General features: G+C 46.5%; 1 protein-coding gene across 1 annotated transcript in view; it reads right to left on the minus strand.

Annotated features, from left to right (window-relative positions):
- Positions 1-3231: 3231 nt before the first annotated feature.
- The window catches only part of WNT3A (Wnt family member 3A), an 88202-nt gene continuing 66139 nt past the window's right edge, over positions 3232-25294 (minus strand). Inside the window, exons 3-4 of the mRNA XM_069778376.1 lie at positions 7697-7962; positions 3232-4979 (exon numbers count right to left, since the gene is read on the minus strand). Coding sequence (XP_069634477.1) covers positions 4500-4979; positions 7697-7962 — 746 coding nt within the window. The 3' untranslated portion in view covers positions 3232-4499. The remainder of the gene's footprint in view (positions 4980-7696; positions 7963-25294) is intronic.

Below are 25294 nucleotides of genomic sequence, written 5' to 3' on the forward strand. Positions count from 1 at the left end.
AACTCCTAAACTTTCCATTTCTTTCACAGAAAGAAAAGAGATGAGGCCAAATTCACCCTTTGCAGGTAACTCCACTGTCTTTAATGAGGTTGGATATGGAACTGATGGGGCCCATCAAACCCATCTGTTCAGCTAAAGGAAAGGTTGGATAGCAGCATGTAAGAAGATGGAATTATGTTCCTTTTTTATTTTTATTTTTTACATCTGTGTTACTTGGTTGGATGACATCTTCTCTCTTTTCCCTGGTACTGCCAGACACATCCCTGATACAAACCATCTGCCTGAGGACAAACCTCATCAGAAGTGAAGACTGAAGGGAAGAGCACCATGGATCATGGAGGTTGAGTTGGCCAGCTCCCATTTGTGGGAAATGAATGATCTTTTCCTTTTGGCTATGGACTGGTGCATTACCCAGCTCAACTGAGGTGGAGGGGAAGTTTTGACAGAAAACCATTTCCAGACAAGTGCACAATTCAACTGTCTACACATAGGCGTCTCATGTCATTTGGACACCCTACAGTCCCTAAACATCTGCCCAGGTTTAAGACTTGTGGGAGTCCTATGTCACTGAAGCAACAGCTGGATCCCAATGGGATGTTATAGGGCACCTAAAATGTCAACAGACGCTTATATTATTGAGTGAAACTCTAAGTCTCCCCTACCATTTTCATAGCATGGGAGAACCTGAGGCAGAAGACAGCTATGGGTTGTATTTAGACCATCTCCTAAGTGAGGCCCAGTATAGGCATGTTGATGTATAGGGAGGGATGGCACCTCACTCGTCTTTGACTCAATCTTTCATACCAGTACAGTGGCAACCCTGACTTGAGACATCTAGTGTAGGCAGTGGAGAGGGATCTTAGTTTTCCAAAGACACTTCCTGAATTCATGTGTATTAGGAAGCGATGGCCCAAGTCCTTTCTCCAAAGCCGTGGGGTCAGAGGCAGACCTACCATGTGCACTCAGCATGTTCCCAGACCCTTAGCAGGATTTCTCTCTTCCCTGCTCATGGGCGGACAGAGTCAGACCCAGGACTAGGACCCTCAGATGCACTTGGGGTGATTAACAGAATTCACACAGGCATTTTTCATTGACTTTAGTAGTAGCTGCTCAACCCCTTACGTTCTGTCATCATGGCGGATGACTAATTACATAATAAAACCGAACAAGTATGCATAGGCTTCGTTAAAAATCCCTTGAATGGGGTGGAAGGCCCCAACCACTGAGAGGTTTCAAGCCTGACCCCAGCTTTGAATGAAGGAGTACAACTTCCAGCCCATCTCAGCTGATGATCAGATTGTAGCTTCACCTCCTTGACTCATGGTGGACTTCACATCATCAGACTGTACCCATCTAAGAGCTCATCATCACTATGAGCTCATCAGCTAAAGTCAGAGGAAAGAAAGAGGTATGCTTAGAGGGCAATTTACCAAACATAGCTTAGATACCATCCTAGGCTATAGTGAATCACCTTCTGGACTCATTTGTTTCTTGCCATTGATCCTAGCAGAAAACTAGATAAATAGCTTAGACTAGATGACACGGCCAGATGAAATAAATTCCACTGCTGCAGTCAAAATCTGTTTGTTTACCTTAAGAGGCAATTGCTCAGCAAATGCCTAGTTTGTTTTTTTTGTTCCCCCGTGCTTTCCAAAGAGCTTCACCTGCTAGTGATGTTGGGTGCAAAAGTTGGGTTCTGGTGCAAAAGCAGAAAGGGTGGATGTTAATGTGCTGTGGATGGGCTGGGGTCAGAGTCCAGCTCCCATGCACAGAAGCCAAATCCTCCAACCCATTTCTTCACTGGTATGGTATAAAAGAAGGAGTTTGAAACCCCCTTGCTTAAAAATATTAGGGTAAAATTAGTTGTGGGTGTGACCCTGCCAAAGTCAATGGATTGACAGGGACCATGACCTGGAATGATTTGCATCTTTGCTGTCAGGACACCATTCACTGACAGAAGTACCTGGTGGGACGTGTCTAACATCTCTCGCTGTGACTGCTAGCACTGCATCATATTAAGTAAATCAGACGTATCTTCCCTTGTCCCATCTTTTCCTATTCATCAATGTCTTCTACCGCATATGTGGTTTTCTTCAGGATCTACTTTCTTGACAGCTTGTGTTTGAATATTGGTTATTGTGGCAGTTTCCTCCTGCAGTGGCTTCCTTCTCTATTTGCCATAATGATCAGATTTTCCTTTTCTCCCAGACTGTATTACAAAAATCAGTCATGCGTCCATTAACTGGTCCATCTTTCAGTTTTTAGTGATCTATTGCTTTCTACAAGTTGGTGTGTGGCCATCTATTGGGTGCAAAGTTTACATGTACAGATAGGATTGATTGGTTTTCTCCCCATTTTTTCTTTGTCTCTCTTGATCTCTTCCTCTCTCCTTCCTTCCCTTCTGTATCTCTGCTCTCATTTCATTGCAGCTTTTTTTTTTGCAGAACATTGATAGAAGTGCCTCCATCAATAAGCAAAGCTTGCTTGTGCCCTTTGGCACAGCCCTGAGACAAATGGGTGATGCATAAACTGCACCAGCCTAAGAGTCGTCCCAGGAGACGCCATGACTCAGAGTCAACCCTCGGAGGCATCATTTCCTCCTGTTTTCTCTCTGATGGGATTAAGTTTGTTCCCTGCCTCTTCTGCATACTCCCTCCTTTGGTTCCCCAGGAATAAGCTGACATGCAGGGACAGAAGAGCACTCTGATTTCTTTACATAGACGTCCAGGTGTGAGCTAGCCATGATTACATTGTCATGAAAAGACTCGTATGGGTCACTGGAAGTTAGATCGTGCCCCATTTCCCTTCTTGTACTGAAGAGGAATTAAAAAAATGCCAATCCATTGTCCTTTTCCCAAGTTAGGAACCCAAAGGTATGAGTCAGGCAAAGAGGACACAGGACAAGTGCATCTGAGGCTAAACAGGCTACGACTCCATGCTTGATCCACCACTCGTTTATGCCAGTATCAACCAGGAATAACTCAGGCAGAGTTACAGTGTCGTAAATACCAAGGTGATGGGCTGAGATTCATGCCTGATACCCATGTGGCTGAAGGAAGCCCTGATGCCCACAGAGGAGGTGAGAGCCATTTCTGTAAACTGGCAATCCTGATCTGAAATCAGAAGTAGAGCAGCATGCAAAGACCGGGAGTCAGAGGTGAACAGCAGAGATGGGCCAGCACTGCGAAGCTGGGATTTGGCTCTGTGTCCAAACTTGCCCAAGGAGGTGGCTGTAGAAATTAGGTGTGGAACAAAATTTGGCTTCAATCTGAAACTGTTCCAGCTTGTGGGGAGTGGTGGTGGTGGGTTGGTTCACCATCATGTAAATTAACGGGTGACAAGCAGTCCTTCAGAGTCATGTTCCCGACAGACTTGTGGTCTAAGGCTTTTGCTAAGTGCCCAGGGGGAAGCCTGCATGAGGTGCAGAGAGCGGATGGACTAAGTGCACTTTCCACTCTTGGTGACGGCATTCTCTAACGAGGTGGGAGGGGTAAACACTTTCCCTTTCTTCCTCTACGGGAACAAGCTGGGATGCCGAGGAGCTGGATGTCCTACATCTAGCAGCGAGTGTCCAACCCCAGGAAACTTGCTCTGCACCGCATGTCTCCAAGGAAGACTCGTTGGCTGAGCCATGTACTGGGCCACAGCTGGAGCAACATCTCCGTTCGTGGGACTATCTCCTCAATGCAAGCACTGAGTCCTCTTCACTTCACATATCAGGCACTGAACTTTTCCGTACCGTGCACATCACCTGTGTGCCAACAGGGCATTTGTAGGAAACCATCAGCGGTTCTTTCTCTTTCTCTCCCTCTCCTTCTCCTTCCCTCCCTCTCTACAGGTGTCACTGAATCCTGTGTCAAATTTGGCAGAAGTTACTATGCTACAAAGTTCATGCGAAGAGCCTGCCCACTCTACAGCTCTATTATATATTTGTAGACTAGTCTGGTTCCAGGGCAAAAGCAAAAGAGTATTTGCATTATTTTTAAATCATTAATTTATCTGCTTTTATTTCTTTTGCTGCTGTTGTTGTTGCTCATATTATACACAGAGTCTGGCCATTTGGGTATGTAGATAGATCTTGGAAAGCTTAGCGCTGCTGTCCAACACAGCCTCTGCCTGGCTGAGGGAAAAGGAGATACTTAGGAAGATGCAAGTCTTTCAAAGGACACTTAATCACACGAGTCACTTCAGGTGGGTGAGAGCAGAGCAAATCCATGCTTTTGCTAATGCTCTTCTTTCCAGCTCTGTGTTGTCGGCTGGTTGAAAAACTGCTGTCTCCTACAGGAGGCATCGTTGGGCGTAACTTGTGTGACTGCCAGATGTACCTTGGGATAGCCCAGAAGTCATTAGACCTATTCTATCCAACCAGTTTTAGCCTTTTTTTAAGTTTTTATTCTTTTATTATCAAAAAAGTAGACTTCTCTCATGTCTGCAACCTCAGAGGAAGTAGGCTCAAATCCGTTTCTCCACTTGGAGCCCAGCAAAGGGTTTTGCCTGCTTTATTTGCACGTGTGGACATCGTAGACTCGTATGCACTCCTGACAGCGGACGTAGCAGCACCAGTGGAAGATACAGTGGCACTTCTCTTTCCGTTTTTCAGTCCTTGTATTGTGCCCGCGGCCGCAGCACAAAAGGTCGCAACCATCAATCCCATGGGAAGTGACATTACAGATCCTGTCACGGGTCCCAAAGGAACCTGTCTCAGGGTTGGGCTCACAAAAGTTTGGTGAGTTCTCATAGTAAACCAGGTCCTTCTCAGTTGGAGCCTTGAAGAAGTTGTATTTGGGCCTGAGGGTCTCGACCCAGCCACGGGATTCTCGATGTTTTTCCACCACCATTTCAGAAGCGCTATCGTACTTGTCCTTGAGGTAGTCACCGATGACCCTGAAGTCTGGCTGAGACCACCAGCAGGTCTTCACCTCGCAGCTGCCTGAGAGGCCGTGACATTTGCACTTAAGATGCATGAGTTCAATAATAGACTGAAAAAGAGCAGAGGAAAGGCAAAGAAGAAGACATTAGCCTGTAATCAAAACACATATTGCATTCTGCTATTTAGCCAGGATTTCCTAAAGAATTGCAGTGTTTTCATAGATATATTTACACACTTGTGAACAAAAATCACCTTATCCTCCAGTCAATGCCCTGCACAGATGCTGGGTCTAAGGCAGATAAAACCCCTGCAACTTTATTGTTTTCAGTGACTATCTCTAATTCCCACTCCAACTTTAAGCATCTATCAAGTGCTTTCACTAAGGGATGAAGAGATTTCTCTGCATACTGACTTCTACCTTATCAATGTTCATGTGTGAATATTGCAGTACTATCGCCCAAGAACACAATTCAGACATATCTAGGCAGAGAAGCGAAGAACACACAAACCTACTAAAACAATGTCTTTGTAAATGAAATATACAGCTATTCCACTGGAAATTAAACAAATATGAAACATCCTCATTACCTAGCACAGAATTCTATCTTCTGTGTTTCGTGTTTACTTAAGCAAACAAGGTTCTAGCCTTGCTGCAGCTATGTTCAGAAACCTGAAAAGTACTGTATTTTTATTTTTAAGCCAGGCTTATGATTTTTCTAAAACCATTGCAAAGAAAAAAAACAATAGCAGCCCAACTTTTGATTTTGAAAGGCTTAGACTTCAACATAAAACACTGTCCTGGAATAAATGGAAAGTTGATTATTGATCTCAGAAGTTTGATATTCACTTTTAACTCTTATGAAATTAGTCTAAAGGTTTCTAGAGGTGTTGCCCTCCAGTATTCTGAGGTGGGAGACAACCTTATGCAACTTACTTGATAATCTGCATTTTCAGACTGATCAGCAAATTTCCGGGTACGTGAACAGACTAGTGCCAGCCTGAGTCCAAAAGATTTGCCATGAATCAGCACCTTGGTGTTCACCAGGTGCTTTCCTGTGTTATTTACGGAGTATCACCCGCCGCAAAGGAGGTTGTAATTAGCGATGAGAGAGAACCACAAAATGTTTGGTTCATATAATCATGCTGAACTTAATCAAAGCTTCTGGCGTAGTGGTAGGGTTTGAGTTCATATGGGAACTAATATGAAACATTGCCTATGGCTCAGGTTTAGCTGGAAACACTTGAGTATGGAGGCCTGGAAGAACTACCCCATGAGTGCTGGCACGGTGAGGGTGGAAAACACTAGTGCTTTATAAAACAGTAGGATTTCAGATAATGGTGTGACATCTGCTCTCTAATCTTTGACATCTGTAAAATGTCCAAAAATAACTCACTGTCAAGTAACAAGACTTACAGTAAAAAGACCTCTGCAGGCCTGTGATCACAGGGACATTTGCTCAAAGCTCAATTTTTCCAAGGATTCTCACTTTAAGGCAAATCCCTCCTTTCACTCTATCCAGCTTCTCCACAGTCCTTTTTGCCTCATGTTTCCTAGCACATGTGGTGGCTTTGCTATAGCTCACTGCACAGTCATATGTCCTTCTAGATATGTGTAAGGCCTTCTGCTGAGGGAACAAGACCATATTAATCTCTTCTGATTGCAGTGAGGGTATCTTTTTTCCACTGAGGGATAAGCTATCCCAAGTTTACTACATGAGAAAAAATGCTGTTATCTCAGAGAAGCTGCAGCATGGTCTCCATTAGCAAGAGGTTTGTGGTTCACAAATTATTTCCCATAGATTATGTTCTTCTGGCATTTACAGGCTATTCTTGAGATGAAAAAGAGAATGTTCTCTTGTTGGGATTGTTCCACCTTACGGAAAAGATTCACTATGTAGGAGGCAGTCACTGAGTGCAAGATTTTGTGCTTTCTGTTCCCTTATACATTTTGTTCCATGACTGAAGTGAAAACACATTAGCTGGCTTTGGGGTATGGTCCAAGTTTAATCAGGAGGTACCAGAGCCGCATTGCCTCTCACTTTCTTTAAAAATTCCCTGGGACATAGAACAGTGCCGAGAACAGACGTGGTGGGAAGTGCTCTCCTGCTCTTCCCCACCCTCAGCCCTACAGAGCAGAGTGGTGATCCCTGGGGAATGGACAGTTGCACTCAAGCTAGGATTCACGTGCCCAAACACATACATCTAATGCCATTTGTGAGCTCCAGGGGTCTCTAAGTCATCAGTCCCAAGAAGGCAGAGGACTGCAGGAGACACAGTCTTTCCCAGTAGCAGCCCAAGGACAGGCTGGATACTTCAGGATATCTCAGTTTATACTAAAACGCATTTGCTTAAGCAGCTGAATCCTCCCCATAAACCCTGGTCCATCTCTCTTAAACTTCAGATGTCTACAGTGCAGACATCTCTGGCTGTACAGCTCACCTTCTTCCTACAGCCAATGGAGGGGAACAGGCACAGTTAGGGCATCATTAACTGAGCTATTTATTTCAAATGTCTTCTTCAAGCTGGGATGAAATCCTGTCCTAGACTTGTCTGTCTTGATCCATTCTCTGTAAAAGAGGTCTGGGCAACTAACTCCAAGGTAGACATTTACATCCAGGTGGGTGAATTTACTTACAGCTTTCATAGATCAGGTACATTGATCACCACCCTGACAAGAACTATCACAGGGCAGGTATCATCGTTTCATGCTGTAAAACTGCCCAGATTTATGTTTGATTATTCCCCTCAGTTCCCTCCCACTGTTCATTATGGCAGGTAAGAAAAGATTAAAGGGAGATCGAGAAAGGTGAAACTAAATGTCCTTACAGTCCTTCCAGCTTCGTTGTTGTGCCTGTTCATGGCTGACCGAGCGTCTGGTCTGTTCTCTCGGGCATCCGCAAACTCCCGAGACACCATGCTTCCAAACTCCACGTCCTCGCTGCAGCCCCCCCATTTCCAGCCTTCCCCAGGAGAGCCCTTGTGGCGGGTGTCACAGCCGCAGATGGTGGCCGAGCCCTCGGCGCAGGATCTGGTCACCGCAAAAGCCACTCCAGCAGAGGCAATGGCATGGACAAAGGCTGATTCCCTGGTAGCTGTGAAAGAGAGAAATCAATGAATAGTGGCCAGCGAAGGGACCACGCGTGGCTTTGACCAGCCCTGTGAACACCTTCTCTCAAGAGCATGGCAGGAGGTCAAGAAACTTTCCTTTTCCCTGTGGTCCTGCTTGGACCTACTCCAAAGACATTTTCTTATACTAGGGAATAAGCTCCTGTGTAGACAGGACTAGGCTTGATTTAAGGCCACTGAGGTCAGCCAAGAAGTTTTGATTAAGGTCATCCTAAGGTCTTAGGATAGGGTCATGACAAAACAAAAACCTGAGTTTCAGGTGGCATATAGAATATACTATATGCTACTTCGCAGGCAATGCACCACATAGCCATACCCTGAACTGCAGTCTTGGCTTCAGAGGCATAGAATTTGGGCTATGTTCCCATAACATGGAAAATGCAGGTCTACACTTAATGACAGCCTCCACTCTTAGTGGTGGGACGAGCACCAGGTAAAGTACCTCCTCCTCCCTCGACTGGGAGAGCTGCTCATGGCTGGAAGGTAGGAAAATGCCAGCATGGCCAGATACTCCCCAGTCTTCACTATGTAAACTAAACATTATCCCCACCCTCCATCCTGAGGCCATTTTCTTTTTCCTAGGCTGTCTAGCTCACTTAGAGACAGTGTCCAATGTATGGTATCTCGCATCTATCCAAAGTTTTGCTCACTTACCTAATTAAGGCCCCTGCCAAGGGGACTGGAAATGAGCTTTCCTTTTCTACCCATTGCCTCAGGATGGTAGGTGGGATCAGCCAAAAGATGTCATGGGTAGGGACTGAGGAGCCTTAGTCTCGGTGGAGACTTTCCTTCATAGACTTTCATCCTAGCTGGAGCAGGGTGGGGAAGGGCAGCTTGGCATTAGCCTGGCTTTCCTGGATGCCAGTGCTTTTTCTACACTGTGTCAAAATGAAACCCAAGCATTTCAAACTGCTTTGCAAATGAGGAATATACGAAAATATCAGGTTTTATCTCTCCCCCTTCTTCCCCCCCGCCCAGTTTTAGTCTCATTATGTTTCTTCACTCACTAGAAATGACCCTGGAATTCAACACCACGCCTCAGAAAACTTGCAATGCTTTTTGGCTTCAGCAAAATGGCATTTTTATTGTAAACAGGGCTATTTTCAAACCCTTGAGGCAGTTCTAAGACGACAAAATGATTTTGATAACTGGCCCCCTAAACCTCCTATAGCATTCCCTGCACGAGCTCACCTCATGCCTACAGACCAGTTAGCCAAGAAAGCATGTTGTCTCTGATAACCTTTCAGATGATTAGGCAAGGACAGTGTTGAAATATGAATGGATCCAGAAAGGTAGAAGGTCAGGTTTTCAGTTGATGCAGCTTCACCAGCTTCTACTGAGCTTTGCATCAGCTGACGAGGTGCCTACTCAAAACCACTCAAACCTTCTCTGCACCATATTTTGCTGATCTGAGCTTTCCCCAGGCATTTTGGCTTAATCTTCACTTTCTAGATGCTTCCAGGCTTTACTAACGCAGAGAGAGTTTAACACGCCAAGCGAAAAAGCCAACATGTTCTTGGGGAGAAATCAAAACTGCATGCTTGCAGAGCAGTCCCGGCTGGATTGAAGGCTTAAGCAAGAACTTGTGCAGCACCGCTTCGCTTTGGGAAGACTACCAAATACAACAATATGCAAATCAAATAATGTGCATGAACTTACAAGCCGAAGGTATGAGCAATGTCCTGGAACGTGTTGTCAATGCGCATCGTGAGGTTAGTAAGTCACTGAGGGCTAGAACCGAAAAAGGAACATGCAGGAACCCTCAGTTCCACAATGTGATTTTGAAAACCCCTTGTTCAGCATCTGTCCAGCCTGGAGGATCCCAGCGTCCTGCAAATGGTGACCATGCAGTTCCTGAGCTGTGTGAAAGCTCAGCTTTTGAGAATGAACAGATAAGTCAAGTTCTAACAGGACTGGGGACTTGGCATCTTGCACTTGCCTAAGACCAGATGGGATCCAGAAACCAAATCCTGGGGGTGGGGAGCTTTGTATGACGTCTCCAAGGACACTGATGACCAGCCCCAGGGTCTGTGAAATGCAAAGGCTTCTCGTAGAAGCCAGTCAGATAAGCTGGTGGGTTGAATGCCATTACCCTCTGTTAGGGAGGTAGAGGGTATAAAGCCTGACCAGGGCATACCTGACACACCTTCCACCTCCTCCCGTTGTGGCCTAACTAATCTTGAAACCCTCTAATATGCTGCTGTGCCATGGACTGGAGAGGAAGATGATAATTATTCTTCTTCTTCCCCCTTCTATCTGACAGCTGTAGGGGCTAAAGCATCTTGCTTGGGTAGGTTAGCTCTCACCTCCTGGGAATCACCCCTTCCTCTGCTCAGGAGGAGAGACCTGATCCAGGCCTTTGGCTATTTGGGAAGGTGCTGTAGGTGCTGAATTGATGTTTGCAAACGCCATGGAGAGCCCCTGTGCCTTGCCATGCTGGGACTGAAAAGAAAGCATGGACATCCATGGCCTTTGTGCAGAAAACCTTCTCCTGCGTGGGTATGAGAGGGGTGGCCTTGGCTTAGGAGTCCACAGGTCATGGGTTTCACCCCCCTGGGCTTCAGCAGGAGCCATTAGCTCAGAACAGAGGTGCTTCTCTGTGCATACAGGTGCAGAGCTTACCAAAACCCAGGGAGCTTCAGGCAATGCAGCCAGAGGGTCTGCAGATTTTCTGCATTTGCCAGGACTTGGTTGCAGCTGAAGAAGGAGTTACAGGAGGACAGCTTTAGTTGTAGATCCCCAGTCCTAAATCCCAGGTCCGTTACCTAAACTCCCACTGTCCTCACTGAAAGCCTACAGCTCCAGGAGAGTATTGATAGGATTTGCCTTAAGAAGCACCGATTATACTCAGCTCTCCTCTTCCCAGAAAGAGCCCAATGCCTTTTACAGCCTGTATACTCCGCAATCACTCCCCTGCTTTTGAAATGCAGCCACCCCAGGGGTGGAGTGCAGCCACCACTTAACAGCACACAACAGGAAGCAAATAGGATTGTATCTGATCGTAACTACCTGGGGAATGTAGGCAGGCAGAGCAAAGAACCTGAGATCTGGCCCCGGGCACTGAGGTTAGGAGTTTGTCTCTTGAGAAAGTTGCAGCCGATCTCTTAATGACTCCATGAAATTAGGGCACTGGGTTTACATCTCCTACCCCTAACTTAAGGCACCGAGTTCAATATTGACGCAGATGGAAGAGTGCCATCCCGTGATTCACGTCCTGCCACCTCCTAAGTTATAGGACTGTCCTCGGATTACTAAGCAGACCTGACCCGGCCGAGCTCTGAAGAGCTCCCCAGGTTGTAGCCAGAGGCGGTGTGGCTGCAGGAATGGAGAAGGAGTGTATAGAGATACAGATAAGCAGAAGGAAAGCATGCACTTGTAATGGAAATGAGGGGTTATTAAGGTGCCATATAAAAATGCAAGAGACTTAGCAAAGATAACAGGAAAGTGCAGTATATTTGTCAGGTCGCCTCATTCCTCTCTGGGTGGTTCTGGTAGCAGGAGACAAGCAGCTCATTATGACTTGAAGAGACCTTCTGGAAAGTCATCTGGCAAGAGAAGGTTAATAGGGACTAATACCTCATGGGGATGGTGACTTAAGAGCATTTTAACCACTTTGTTTTCAGTGCAGCACAAGGTCACCAAAGCTCTGGCTTCAGCTTGTTTAATTCCTGCCTGCTCCCGAGTTTCCCTGCAGGGCTTGGAGGCATGGATGGCTGGTGCTTCAAGGTACCCTGCTCTGGAGCCTTTTGGGGGGGGTTGGCTATCAGTGAAAAAGGTGCTGAGACTTACAGAGGGCTTTTAGGGATGCTTTGTAGCTGCCCACTAATGCAGAGGTCTCCAAGTCACTGGTCGCTGCTGGCCGTTGTTTCCTAAGGAGCTCTGTCTGTGAAGCTGAGAGCCTGAATGTCCCTGTGCAAAACACCTCTGACCACCCTATCTCAGCAGCAGAAGCATCCTGGGATGCAAAAAGACACGGCCAAGCAGCATCAATATGGGAATTCAGAGGCCTGAGGATGAGGTGACCTAAGATTTTATTTCCTGCTTTCGCAGGGCTTCTTTATGTGACTTTGGGCAAATCTTTTAGTCAATCCGTGCCTCTGCTTCCTCCTCCATACACCTGAGGACAATCCCGCTTATCCCCTCAGGACCCTGCAATGTTCAATTCAGTGATGTCTTCAGAATTGTGGGCAGAAGGTGTTGGAGCCAAACAGAGGGTCATCAAGTTGTGGGAGGAGGAAGGCAAATGAATAACCACATAAATATCTGAACTGTCTAATGTATGAAACCCGCTCTTATGTGTTCTTCTGCCCAGACAGTGACTTATTTTCCCTGAATGTTTCTCTGAATGACTAAATGATTAACCCCAGGTCAGGTAGATATCCGAGATACGTGGGAGGAAGGACTACGCAGAAGGATGAACATAATGGTTTATTTTGGTCTTAAAAAGCTACAGTCCCTTTTTACCACCTTTGTACCATAGTACTGAGCCCTGTTGTTGACAGCCTAAATCTTTCCTTCCTCCCCGCACAGTGGCCGGCTGGTAACAGCAGGTTCCTGGGATGGGGCAATGCAACCCACCTTCAGATGTGTTGGGAGCTGAAGCTGCAAGTCCTGTGTCCTGGACCACAGTTCGAAGAACTAGGTGCTGTTTTAGAAAGGGGGCACTGCTGTTGCCACTGATTGCTCTTTAAAAGAAAGCAGTGAGATCTGTGCAGCCTTAGAATGAATAGAAAGAGAGAAAGACAGAAAGACAGAAAAGATGAAGGAAAGAAGGAAAGAAAGAAGTAAAGGAAGAAGGAAAGAAGGAAAGAAGGAAAGAAAGAAAGAAAGGAAGGAAGAAAGAAAGAAAGAAAAAGAAAAAAGGAAAAAAGAAAAAATAAATAAAGGAAGGGAGGCAGGAGGGAAGGAAGGAAGATGTCTTGCTTGAGGTGGTTCTGGGCTGTACATCTTGCAAGGAAGGAAGCAGACCTCAGCAGCTGGAGAACAGATAGCCAAGCAGTAGACATGGACCCTGCTTTAAGGGTTTTCTACTCAGCATGCCACTTTTCTAGATGGTCCTCCTGAAGGTGTGGAAGCTCCTTTCCAAAGGGAACCTTGATGTCTCCAGGACAGCTACTGACTCTGCTCTGTGGAGACAAACCTCCCATGCCAACAACCCTTTACTGCCCAGGACCTTGTCACCATCCTTTTTGAAACATGGCCCTTGGAGTGAAACACTGTCTTAATGCCTTTTGGGCCTGCATAATGTATAAACAAAATGGAAAAAAAATAGAATTGTCCCAGATTGCTCCTGGAGGTGTATGAAAGTGAAGGAGAGAGTTCTTACATCTTAGCCACCCCTCCCAGCCACCATGTCTACTCCTGAATAGAAGATCCTAATCCTTGTTCCACACTAGGAAAGACACTGCAATGGTGTGGCTGCAAGTCTTGAATTTCTGACACCGCAGACTTCTTGAGTGCTCTTGGGAGAGTCACTTAGCAACTGGGGTAAAATGGAGAAAATATCTTATCTGCTTAGCAGGACTGTGGGGACGAGACATGCTGATTTCTCTAGCTTTGTTTTTCAAAGCTAAAAGACAAGAGAAAGCTACCGGTTGTGTCAGCTACTTGAGACACTTAGACACCCATGTCTTAGAAGATGTAAAGTCTTTCCAACCTTTGTCTGGTAGGGCATGTACCCAGGCAGTGTGAGAAAGGGTTTCAATTCCCTCCTTGGCTGGAGGGGATGCAAACCCACAGCTGTCATGTTAGGATTTGCACAACAGTTCACACTACAATGACTCTGGATTAAAAAAAAAAAAAAAAAATCTAAATAAACCCCAAGAACCAAGAAACTGGAAATAAAACTGGGGCCAGACTAGTGCTTCTGGTATTTGGAGTCAGCAGAGCCCTGCCTCTTACACGGGGGGGCTGTCCTAACAGCTCAATTTCCCCCTGATTACTGTGGTTGAGGTCCTTCGTGCAGGTTAGACATCATGGGGATCGCAGAGGAGGAGGGTGTTGTCCAATGGAGAAAAGTGGTGAGGAATTTGTGAAGTGAGCTTTGAGAGTTTTGGAAGTCCAGTCTTTGACTCCGGTGAGGTGAATTTTTGACTGTATATAGAGAGGACTACCCAGCTGCTATCAGCACACCGTGGTTTCGTCCTTGAATCCCTCAAGAGACCCCCCTTACCTAGATGTGGGAGGAGAGCTGTGCCGTTCTCTTGTGGGGATGGACACCCATAAACACCTCCATGGTGAAAGCTAAACCAGAAGGGCTTGAATGAAAGGCCATGTTGCACCACTTTGGATGTAAAAGGATGCCAGAAAAGATTAATACCAAATGCTCCTCACCGTGGATGTAGGAGCTAAAGCACGGATGGTGTAAAAGTCAGCGCCTGCTCCTCGTTTGAAGCCAAGGCTGGAGGAAGGCCTCAGCTCTGAAGGGTACTGCTCAGAGCTGCCTTGAGCCAAAGCCTCATCAGTTGTTAAGCAGATGGCGATCCCCAGGAGAAGCAGATTTCTTTAGGCTCACACTGACAGCCTTGCAGGCACAGCTACTTTCTGAATAGCAGAAGTGAAATCCAACGGGACTGGTGAGTCAGAGCTCACAGGAGCTGCAAAAACATATGCGGACGTCACTATTGGCTTATACTAACATGAACGGCATTGCCTGCTGGCCCTGAAATTTGTGTGCGGGATAAGAAAGGACCACCTGCAGCAATGCAGCCTTGCTTGTCCCAGATACCAGCAGAAGATACTCCAGTCCCTCAGCCCACCTGGCCTCCGTGCTAAACTTGCCAACCAGAAGATCCCTCAGAGCCAAAAACTGAGGGTACAGGACACAGGGATGATGTCCCCCACCTTACGATGCTCTTTGTACCAAAGGGGGCTTATAAGAAAGATGGGGACAGACATTTTAGTGGGGCCTATAGTGATATGCCAAGGGGTAATGTTTTTTTAAACTAAAAGAGGGTAGATTCAGACTAGATATAAGGAAGACATTTTTTATGATGAGGGTGCTGAAATGCTGAAGCAGGTCACCCAGAGAGGTGGTAGATACTCCATCCCTGGAAACATTCAAGGTCAGGTTGGATGGGGCTCTGAGCAACCTGGTCTAATTGAAAATGTCCCTGCTCATCGCAGGGGGGTTGGACTAGACGACCTTTAAAGGCCCCTTCCACCTCAAAACATTCTATGGTTCTTAGAAATGAAGGGTCACATCTCAGAGTGCAGGACATATTTCTCCTCAGGGAAAGGAGGAGGGAAGGTGGGAAAAAAAAATGTTAAAAGGCTTTTTTTTTTTTTTTTTATGATCACAAAGAAGCAAATCGTTTGCCAATCAGAACTATTAAATATTGGCATGGCACCAGGTGAAGATGGAGAACAGGGAACCCCTTGGCACATGCTGGCTGACAGATCCATCCGTGCTGCAGAGACAGTGCCCAAGCGCTGGAGGGGAACAAGTGTTGTTCCCGTCGTAGAGGAGGAGGAGGAGGAGGAGGATCACAGAGGTGTCACGGCTGCTGTGAGCCTGACATTGCTTGTGGGGAAAATACTGGGAACGTTGGAAACAAAATATTGGCTCTCACGGCCTTGGAGGCAGGCGAGCTTCAGTTTCACCACATTCCTCTTGATTGTAGCAATAGAGGATCCCATATCAGATAAACCAACTGAAAGGGTTTTACATAAGCTGTCTGGCTCAGCCTCAAGCTTCCTTCAGCTCCTCTCCAGAGAGGCCCCTGTTTCCAGTGTTCATATTTCCCCTGACCCATCCTCACCAACCTCAACATGTTGGTCTCCTGCAACAGCATCTCCTGGCCTGGCACCGAAGGCTCCTCGATTACCCCCTTACCCCTTAAAAGGGGATCCTTGTACCACGCTTGCTGTTTGCTTTCAAAGATGCAACTTCTACCCATTAGGAAAGGTGGAGAGGAGCAAGTTGTGGCCGTGGATGTGCTCAACACAAGGACTATACAAGGAGGGGACAAGTCAGGCTTCCTGGTGGGAGGGTGAATCATTCCCCAGAGCACATTCCCAAATTGGACAGCACGCGCTGTATTCATATTTGGTATATTGGAAAATGCTTTAGGAAGTCAGAGCTTTAGGAAGAGATCCTGAGCTCCTTTAAAGCTTTCATTTCTTTACTTGGTGTCACTCCCAAGTCTAAACACCAAGCAGCCAAGTGCCCTGGCTCTGATTTTCGGCTCAATCACAGCGGCATCAGTCGGGAAGTCCTTGTTGTTACTCTGAGAAGACTCTGGAGGCTTTAAGAAGATCAGAGCCGGGTGGCTGCCTCACCCAGTGGGCTACAAATGCTGCACAAGGTCCCTCTCTGGATACGAGCGACTCCGAAATTCTGCCTCAGTTTCCCCATTTGCAAAAATGGACAAAATTCATGTATCATGGCACAAAAACCCCACTTGTAAATTCATGCAAGTGGCGATCACTATTGACTGACACCACAGACCACGTCTGGCATACTGTCCATAGAGGACAGAGACAAAAACCTCGACTTACGCTCTATAGCCTGAGCTTTGGGCATCCTTTCAGCCTACAATGTTACAGAGGAGAAGGGCAAAAGGGAGGACTTTTCTCCTCACCCAGTACTGCATGATGCCTTATTCCCTTAGGAGTGATGCTTATGCTTCCATGACAACATCAGTACCTCGAGCTGCCTCTGTGCTGGGCTGTGTGGACACGGATACTTTCTTATCAGCACCTCATCTGGGCTTAGAGCCATTATAGGTCTTGGCAGGAGATCCAGGACTCTCCAGAGCGGCTCTGATTTGCACAGAGAAGACATGTCCAGAGCTATATAAACCTGCATCAATCTTGTCCAGAAGGGCATGATTGCATTGGATCCTTTGGACGATAGCAGAGCCAAAATCATTGCCTGGGATCCCTTGGATGCAGAAGGATCGCTGAGTCCATTCCTCCAAGATCTGTTTGTAAGACTACAGTCTCAGTGTAGATTTACAGACTGACCTGGATGATTTGGAGCCATACACCAATGAAACCCAAACACCGGCTGCCGTTTTCTGGTGTGTAGGTTTGTCTCAGTTCCCCTTGTCTTCAGCAACATTTCCCAAGTGGGTTTATCTCCAAGCCTGGGGAAGCCTGCTTTGCAAAACCAGCAGTCCTCGGGGGCTGCAGGTAATTGAGGCTTTCAGGTCTAACCCTGAAATGGGGTGGCTCCAAGAGCAGATGCAGCGGTGGGAGAAATGTAGCTTCGGAGCAACCCACGCTGCAGCGAGTGATGCCAGCCAGGAGCTGCCCCACAGGTCCGTGCTGGGCTCTGCATGATGCCCCAGCCTATGCCCTTCTTCACAGAGAGCCATGCCAACTCCATGCCCAGCTGATTCTGCACTGTTTCTCATCAAAATCCAGCTCCGGGGTTTGTTTGACTTTTTTATCCTTTTAAAAATCAGGCCCCTAAATGCAAAGACTTATGCAAATGCGAAGCATAATAACAAGCAGCTAACCACACTTTTGCATATCTTAAAGGAAAGGTTAGGTTTGGGTCCCATCTGTGTTTTGAACGAAGTTCTGATTGAGTTCTTGTTTCCTCTGAACCAGCGTGCTAGTGTCAACACATCCCTGGGAAGATGAAAGGCCGTAAAAAGACATTTGATCAGATTAGCTGTGATTCAGATCATTGGAGGGAAATTATTAAATGGGCAATTCCTGCCAGGGAACATGAAGGCAATACAGATAAGAGTGAATGTTGGATTGAAGGAGGTTGGATTAACACAGTTTGTAAAATCCTGAAGGCCAAGTTCCCCTAAAACATCTGAACAACGGGGTATTTTCTTTCTTTTTTTTTTTTAACTTTTTTTTCTGCTGGTTGCTTATGGTTATCATTGCACCCAGCACAACAGAGCTGCGACCTCCAGTGTGGTGCTCACCCTTCCAAACCTTTCAGGCTTTACCTGTTTCAGGTAGAGCCAGATCGTCAGATGCTGGAGCAGCCCGGGAGCCTCGTGCGCGGCACTGGGAGCGGGACCGGTGCTCCCTGCCTCCCTCCAAACCCTCGTGTGAGCAGAGGGTGGGTCGAGGGCTGGAATGCTTTTGCTAATTAGCTACTGTCAAAATAACCCCAGGTGATCGCAGGTAACCAGACCCCCAAGATAGGCAAATCAGCAGGACGGTCTGGTATCAGTAACCCAAGTCTGATACCTGCAAAGCAAACATCCCTCTATCTCTCTCTCTATCGCCCTATCTCTCTGTCGATCTAATCATTACCATGTATGTCTCCCTACCTACCCTGCTTAATGCAAGCACGTTTTATCTGTCTTTCTGTTGGCTTGGTCATGTGTGAAACACTCGGCGTCTGATCCCCCCCCTCCTCCCGCTGTCCCATAAATGCCGCCTTCTGAATATTTCATCGTCGTCTCGAGTCCTGAAACAGCACAGTCCTCTCAGCCCTTCAAACCGCCTCAAATTACCCCGACCCCTCGTCTCCCCAAAGGCCCGATGTCCCTGGGAGGCTCTAGACAAAAGGAAGCTGTGTGCCAATTGGGGGTTATTAGCAGAGATACAGCGTGCTCACTGTGGCAGGACCGAGTCCTTCATGAAAGGGGAAGGCGGAAAAGGAGCAGGGAAGGACTGGGGTGAAATTCTCTGGGGTGCGTTCCAGGTTAAAGGATCATTGGGGTCCCTTCTGGCTTCGGGAAAAAAAGGCAAGAAAAAAAAAAAGGCAAGCCCCAAAGACTGCTATGCAAAACAGCCCCGCTGGTCAATAGGATACAGGGAAGAAAAAAAAAAAAATTGTATTCTGTTATCAGAAGCAACATGGTCGAACAAAAGGATCGCCTTCGCCCACCTGAGAATGGAATGTGAGGCTCCATTTCGCTGCTCTGATCGTATTTGACAGCCCCCCTCGAGACTGCCTGGTTGGTATGGCAAATCGTCCTTATTACCTGCTGGGGTGAATGAATCCCCCTTTGTGCTGGCACTGTCACGCTGCATTAGGTTGACAATGGCCCGAGATATTTTATATGAAATTTGCCCTCACTTGTGATTAGCCAGCACCAACTAAGTCATAGCAACCTAGAACTATGCATTGGCCGGGCCCCGTTGTCGGCCGAAAGGGAAATCCCTATTCAAATGGTTTAATAAAACAATCTAAAGGGCGTGTGAATCGTGAAAAGCATTTTCACTTTTCTCTTTAGCTTAATCTCATGGTCGCTGGGATATTGTGCTCTGAGCAGACCCCAGCAGGGTGTGGGCTAAGGTCCCCCATCAACTTCTTTTACAGCCTCCTTTTCTGCGAGTTAATGATATACCGGTGTGATTGCCTCCCGCAGCAAGAAGAAACACGCATTTGATGAAAAGGATGGACCTCCTAACACATCCTAAATGGCAACAATTTCTCATCCAAAGGTCACAGGTCATAACCTGGATTTTGAATCACCACCCAGATCTTTTTCAAAGCCCTGCTAAAGCTGGGGGATTCTGCAAGGCCATTTTACACACAGACACACACACACACACAGACACCGGCGTTATCTCCAGAGGTTCCTGCTCTGCTTGAGTCCTGAGTTTAGTGTTTGGAAACAATTGGATTTTCCCCTGGTTTTGTGCTACGGTTTGCTGCCTTTCACGTCCTCTCAACCCTGGGTTGCGATGCTGGGAAAAGCACAAGGCAGAGGTGGGCAATGCAGAGGTGCGTGGTCTTTCTGCAAGGCACCTCCTGAGCATCCCCAGAGGGTCTCCCAGAGCTCAGAAGCTCCCGGGCTACAAGCAATACCCTTGGATGAATCAGCAGCTGGCCCTTCATCCAAAACCTGCCACGCTCCTAGCCCCGAGCATCACCTCCAGCAAGGCTTCAAGGTCTCCAAACTCTCCCCACTCGCTTGCAGGTGCGGAAAAGCTCCCGCAGCGCTGACCCCCTCGATCAACAGTATCTCCCACGCGTGGGTGAGATGCAGCCGCAGAGATTTGGCTGTGGAGTGAGGTGGGAGGAGGGGGGAAGGAGAAGGGTAGGGTTCCCCTTTTGCAATTTTTGCTCCTCTTCCTCGCCCCAGCTGGGAAGCGGAGGAAGGCAGCGGCAGCGGGTGCAAGGCTAGCTGAAAGCCGGGTGCTCATCTTAATGTTTACCTAAACTGAGGAACGCTTTGTGTCTGCAAAAAATGAGGCTGGAAATCCCCGGGGAAACAAGCTCCCTCACGAACCTCCCGCAGCCGAGCTTCCAAGCACAAACAAAAGGTGAAAGGGAAAGCAGCACTGGAACCTGTTTTGTTTTCCCCACTTTTCTTTCCTCTTCTCTATATTTCCCCTGCTTCCCATCATGAAGCCTTGGGCCAGGTGAGGGGTTCCTCTGTCAGTTATACGTCAATATTCTCCCTTGATTTTTTCCCACCGGAGCTCAGCAAGAAGAACGGGACTGCCGGGAGCATGCACAATGAAAGCAGCCCAGGCTCTCACGAGGGACCCTTTTGGCTTTCGAAATCCATGCTAGCTTCTCCTAAAAGGTGTTCATATGAGTTGTGGTATGTTTCCACTGCAGCTCTCCATGTAATTGTAAGCTATCTGGGGCAAGGAGTGATTTTATTATTATGTGCTTGTACAGTATTTAGCACAATAGGGCCCTGATCTCTGCTTGGGGCCTCAGAGTCTACTGTAATACAAATAATTAACCTTAATAGAGCTGGGAAAATATCTTAATAAAACCGTGGAATCAATTTGAGGCAATTAAGCAATTTTTCAGCTTGCAGAAATTTTTGCTTTACAGGCTCAATTTGGAGAAGGGAGGGGGTTTTGGGTGCTGGGGGAACTGCAGGGAACTGCTCACCCCCCTGCAGCAGGCTTTGGCAATATTTTGGGGTTTCAGTTTCACCCAGCTGGGGAGGCAGAAAGGTTTTATGCAGCTCCCAAAGCACAAAAGCCACTTTTTATAAATAGCTCGTGTGAGGAAGCATGGTTTGGAGGCTGGATCTGTGCTTCCTGAGGGAGAAGGGGCTCAGTCCTGAACAGCATGACTTTCAAACAGCTCATCTGCCCTGCCTCTGCCCCAGTTGCCCACCTGTGAAATGGAGAGCAGTCATTATCTTCCAGCTTTCTAATCCCAAGCACTTGAGGTCGCAGCTAGCTGCTAAAGCAATGGGGATTGCAGATCTATTTAGACAGAGAGGAATAAGAAAATTGCAAAGCCCCGGACACAGACTGGATGATTTACAAGCAATTATAAGTCAGCAGATAAGCTTTGGATGACAGATATTCTGATTATAGTTGAAGCTCTTGTATAATTTGCAAGCGGAAAAGGGAGCTAAATATATTGAACACTTGTTTAAAGCTGTGTTCAGTTCTGTACTTGTCCATCATGGAGGGAGTGCATGTGAGGACACTACAGCAAGGAGCACATCTTCTAAGGGTGGGCAAACTAACAAATCTACTGGCTCACCCAACCAAAACGGTCACATCAAGAACTGAACTGCATTACCCTTTTCTGAAGGAAATAGCTCTACCCTCCACAAACATGTCTGCTGGTCAAGTGGGTGCAGACCCTGAACTTTGTCATGCGTAGATTTTTTATGGCCAAGCCTTTGCAGGAACTCTTATGACCAACAGTGATGTTCCAAGAGGCATTCTCTTAAATCTTTCAGTCCTAGGAAGACACGATCAGAATAATCATAACAGAAAAAGTGAAAAAAATAAAGATATCCCTCCATACACCATTGTGCATTGACAGTATGGCTAAGACAAGTCTGTGAACTGGTGATCAGCCTGGTGTCGGTCCCAGACATGGAAAAATGAGTCCTAGTACTTAAAAATTGAAGAAAAGGATCTGCACCACAATGCTTTCAAAGTAGACCTCACCCTCTACTGCACATATGTCCTAATAACAGTTCATTTAACTACTATGAAGAGTTAGCCTGTCATCCTGCTGGACTGAAAATGTCATCAGTTTGATTTGGGAAGGCAAGCAAAAACATGCAAGGTGAATACTTGGCTAGGAGACTACTTGGCAATCTGTCACACCCAGAATATGACACAGAGCTTGAGTTCTTGGTGAATATAAGACCACAGAAATGAGATAAATGGAGATTTTTCCATGAGCTTCACTCAAATGATAGACAGGGGTTAAATAATAATAATATCAACAATAAAATAGCCATAACTTGTATCTACTGGTGATTTAAAACAGTGAGACTCTCACACACACGGTGTCTACCTTGCCCCCACCAATGTGAATGGGCTACTTGTCATGGACAAGAGTCCACCCACATGCCCATGCCCACACTGGTGAAGCGGGTGACATGCAGTTCTCATCCTGTGGCGTGTGCAAGTGCCACATGCTCTTACTGCAGGGACGAGGAGCTAGCTCAAGGAGTGAGCTGTCTTCAAATGGAACATCCAACCTGGGTTAGGAGAATGGTCTGGGTTCTCTGATGCCCACCAAGAAGCTCTCAGACATGATGATTTCTGTTCCTCACTCAGCCACACAGATTTTTGCTCCAGTAACCCCAAAACAATTTCAAAATTGTGTATAGATGTTGTCAAGACTCAGTTCTCCTGCTACTAAATGATCCTTCCCATAATCAGAACTGCAGCACAGTTGTTGCGGCATAAGATAGCTACTTGACCTCAAAAAAACCCCCAAACCTGCTGTAGAAGCAAAGGATACCAAACACCTCCAGACAACTTTCTCAACCAGCCATCATTTGTATTCATAAGACAAGCCAATTTCATTAATCTGGTGCTTACCTTATTTTGCCCAGGTTTCTTAAACTCAAATAACGCCCACCTACCTAATTACAGAGATGCAGTTTTCTCGCCCAGCCCCGTGCCGTACACTCGTCAGCCCTCGTGGTGAGCGGAGCTGGAATTGTGCAGAGATGCTCTCTCCTATGGAGATGATCTCTTCCAGTCTGAACTGCACATGGGTTTTGCCCTCCCAGGCAAGGAAAAGGATGGGCGCCCAGAATGTGAATAACCTCCAGGTAGGGGCTGGAGTCTCTCTAAAGAGAGATGGGGGGCTGTGAGCGAGTAGGAAGAAGAGGCAGGTGCTGTGGGTTTTGATCCCACTTCGATCTCTGTCTTTGGGTTCACCCATTTTAAGCCAAATTATAACATTTCCTTTGATGAAGCATTCCCTTCCTCAGGCTATATGTCATTACAGTATTTTTGCTTCTTCTCTTTCACATTGTGAGGCTTTTCCAGAGCTTCGCCAACCTGATTGCAAGAAAACTTGCAATTCCAGCTTATACTTCACATTCTTGCTGCTTTTAATTCACCAAATGCCTGTTTGCTCTTATGTCAGCCCTGCCTTCATATTTGACGACTGGACATGATGTTATTCTTGATTTTGCATCTGCTGTTCTGCTACGGGTTCTTAAAGAGCATCCATGCCCCACAGCTATGGGTGTGTGCGCTCCAGAGTTGGTGGGAACAACTTATGGCTCCTTATCCAGCATATTAACTTGGGGGGGGGTGAGGAAGGGTGATGACCTGTTCTGCCTACACTGTCTTAGGTGACTTTAGTGGGAGTGGAAGGCATCTGCCAAACTGCTGGAGGAACCCAGTACCTTAAGGGTTTACTGACAGTGCACATCGCTTTCATCCCTGCCTATCTTACAGCAACTAAATCAAAGCTACGCATCCTGTAGTCTCTTGGGATGGGAACTGCTAAAGATTCCTCTCTTGCTGTTAAAAGTAAACTCCCTCGGTGGCAACACTGCTGCTGCCCTATGTAATAAGCGGGGATAGATGATATGTGAAGCGCAGGGAAAAAAAAAAGAACAACCAAGAACCCTTAGGAAATGTCTTTGAAAATCAGTTACTGAATAAATTGGGTAAAGTAAAAAATATATTTTGGCCATCAGCAGAACAACATGGGGCCTGATTCTTCTCTTGGCCTGGTGTAAATCAGAATACCTTTATATAATTCAGTGGGAGTGGCAAAAAAGTTAAGCCAGCATAATTAGGCGTGCATCTTGGTATAGGAGTATTTTTCTCCTATGAAAATCTTACTTTCTCTGCTGAGACACCTCACTTCTTGTTCTTTTTCATGAAACTGATATCTAGATGCACTGGCAGGCTGAGCTCCTGCTCCAGAAAACCTTAAAAATTACAGATATCAGACTTGGACCTCTTACCCTTCTGCCCAAAGGCAGGATTCATTCTGCCTAAACTATCCCTGACAGATGTTTGTCTAACCTGTTCTCGAAAACCTCCCAGGTCGGAGCTCCCACCCCTTCCCCAGGCAATCTATCATGCTTCACTACCCTTACCGTTAGACCGCTCTTCCTAAAGTCTAGCCCCGGTACCCCAGCTGCGATTGATGTGGACATGGAGGAGAACTTGTCAAATTAACCTGGGCAAACCAAAGGAGGAGGTGGAAGTGCAAGGAAGAGAGGAAAATGAAGTAATGCTGTGAAGTTGGGTAGCAGATCAGTGGCAGAGCTGGGAATAGAGCTCAGGTCCCTTGACTCCATGACTTATGCCTGCGTAAGCGAGGGAGTCCTTACCTTATTAATTCCACTGGGTACCTTGCCTTTCTCCTGGCCTTTTTTTCTATGCTCCCTCTTCTCACTCGCTTCCATCTCTCATGTTAATTTCCCTTGCCTTTCAGCATCTCACATGTGCCCTCAGAGGGAGAGGCTGTTGTAACATACGCAGTCTTCGACTGATTCATCCCTTTGCTTATACATGACTAACACTCATGCTATTTGTCTAACTATTTCGATTGATGTACATTTAATATGTAAAAATTTAATTAAAGTGTTATTAATAAAAAAATATCTGGGCCAATTTAATTTTTTTTTTAAATACCCCAAGGGAATATTTCAATTAGGGACTAAATGCCAGAAAACACTGTCAGATTTCAGCCCCCCCTCCGCCTCTAATCAAAGCAGCAGGTTTTGATATTATAAAGAAAAAGCCACCAAAACCGCAACAATATTTACAGGAATTCACTCTGCAGGTGCAGAGATCAGTCCTGAGAGAAGCTGAGAACTTCCAGCTTTCGGTGGAAACCAGTGGAAGTTAGTCTGAGGAGAAGCCAACTAAGTACCCAGAGCCAGCTCTTTACCCAGTGGATCTGTGCTAATGTTCTGATTGGAGAATTTGCTGAATCTTTCTAATCAGCTTGGTCCTGCAACCTTTAATCATGCAAATGGTTCACGTCTTCACTGCAGCTCCAGACTTGCCAGCAAAAGGCTTGCAGGACTGAGTATGGCAAGGAGAACTGGGATTTGTGCTGGCAAAACAAAGTTTCTGACGGTTATGGGCCTGAAAATGAATCCCTCCAAATAGATGCTTCTCCCAAGTTAGCTGGGAGGAGTAAAAACTCTTGGGCTTGCCTGTTACATGGCC

The sequence above is a fragment of the Haliaeetus albicilla genome, chromosome 2, assembly GCF_947461875.1.
Source record: "Haliaeetus albicilla chromosome 2, bHalAlb1.1, whole genome shotgun sequence".
Taxonomy (NCBI): domain Eukaryota; kingdom Metazoa; phylum Chordata; class Aves; order Accipitriformes; family Accipitridae; genus Haliaeetus; species Haliaeetus albicilla.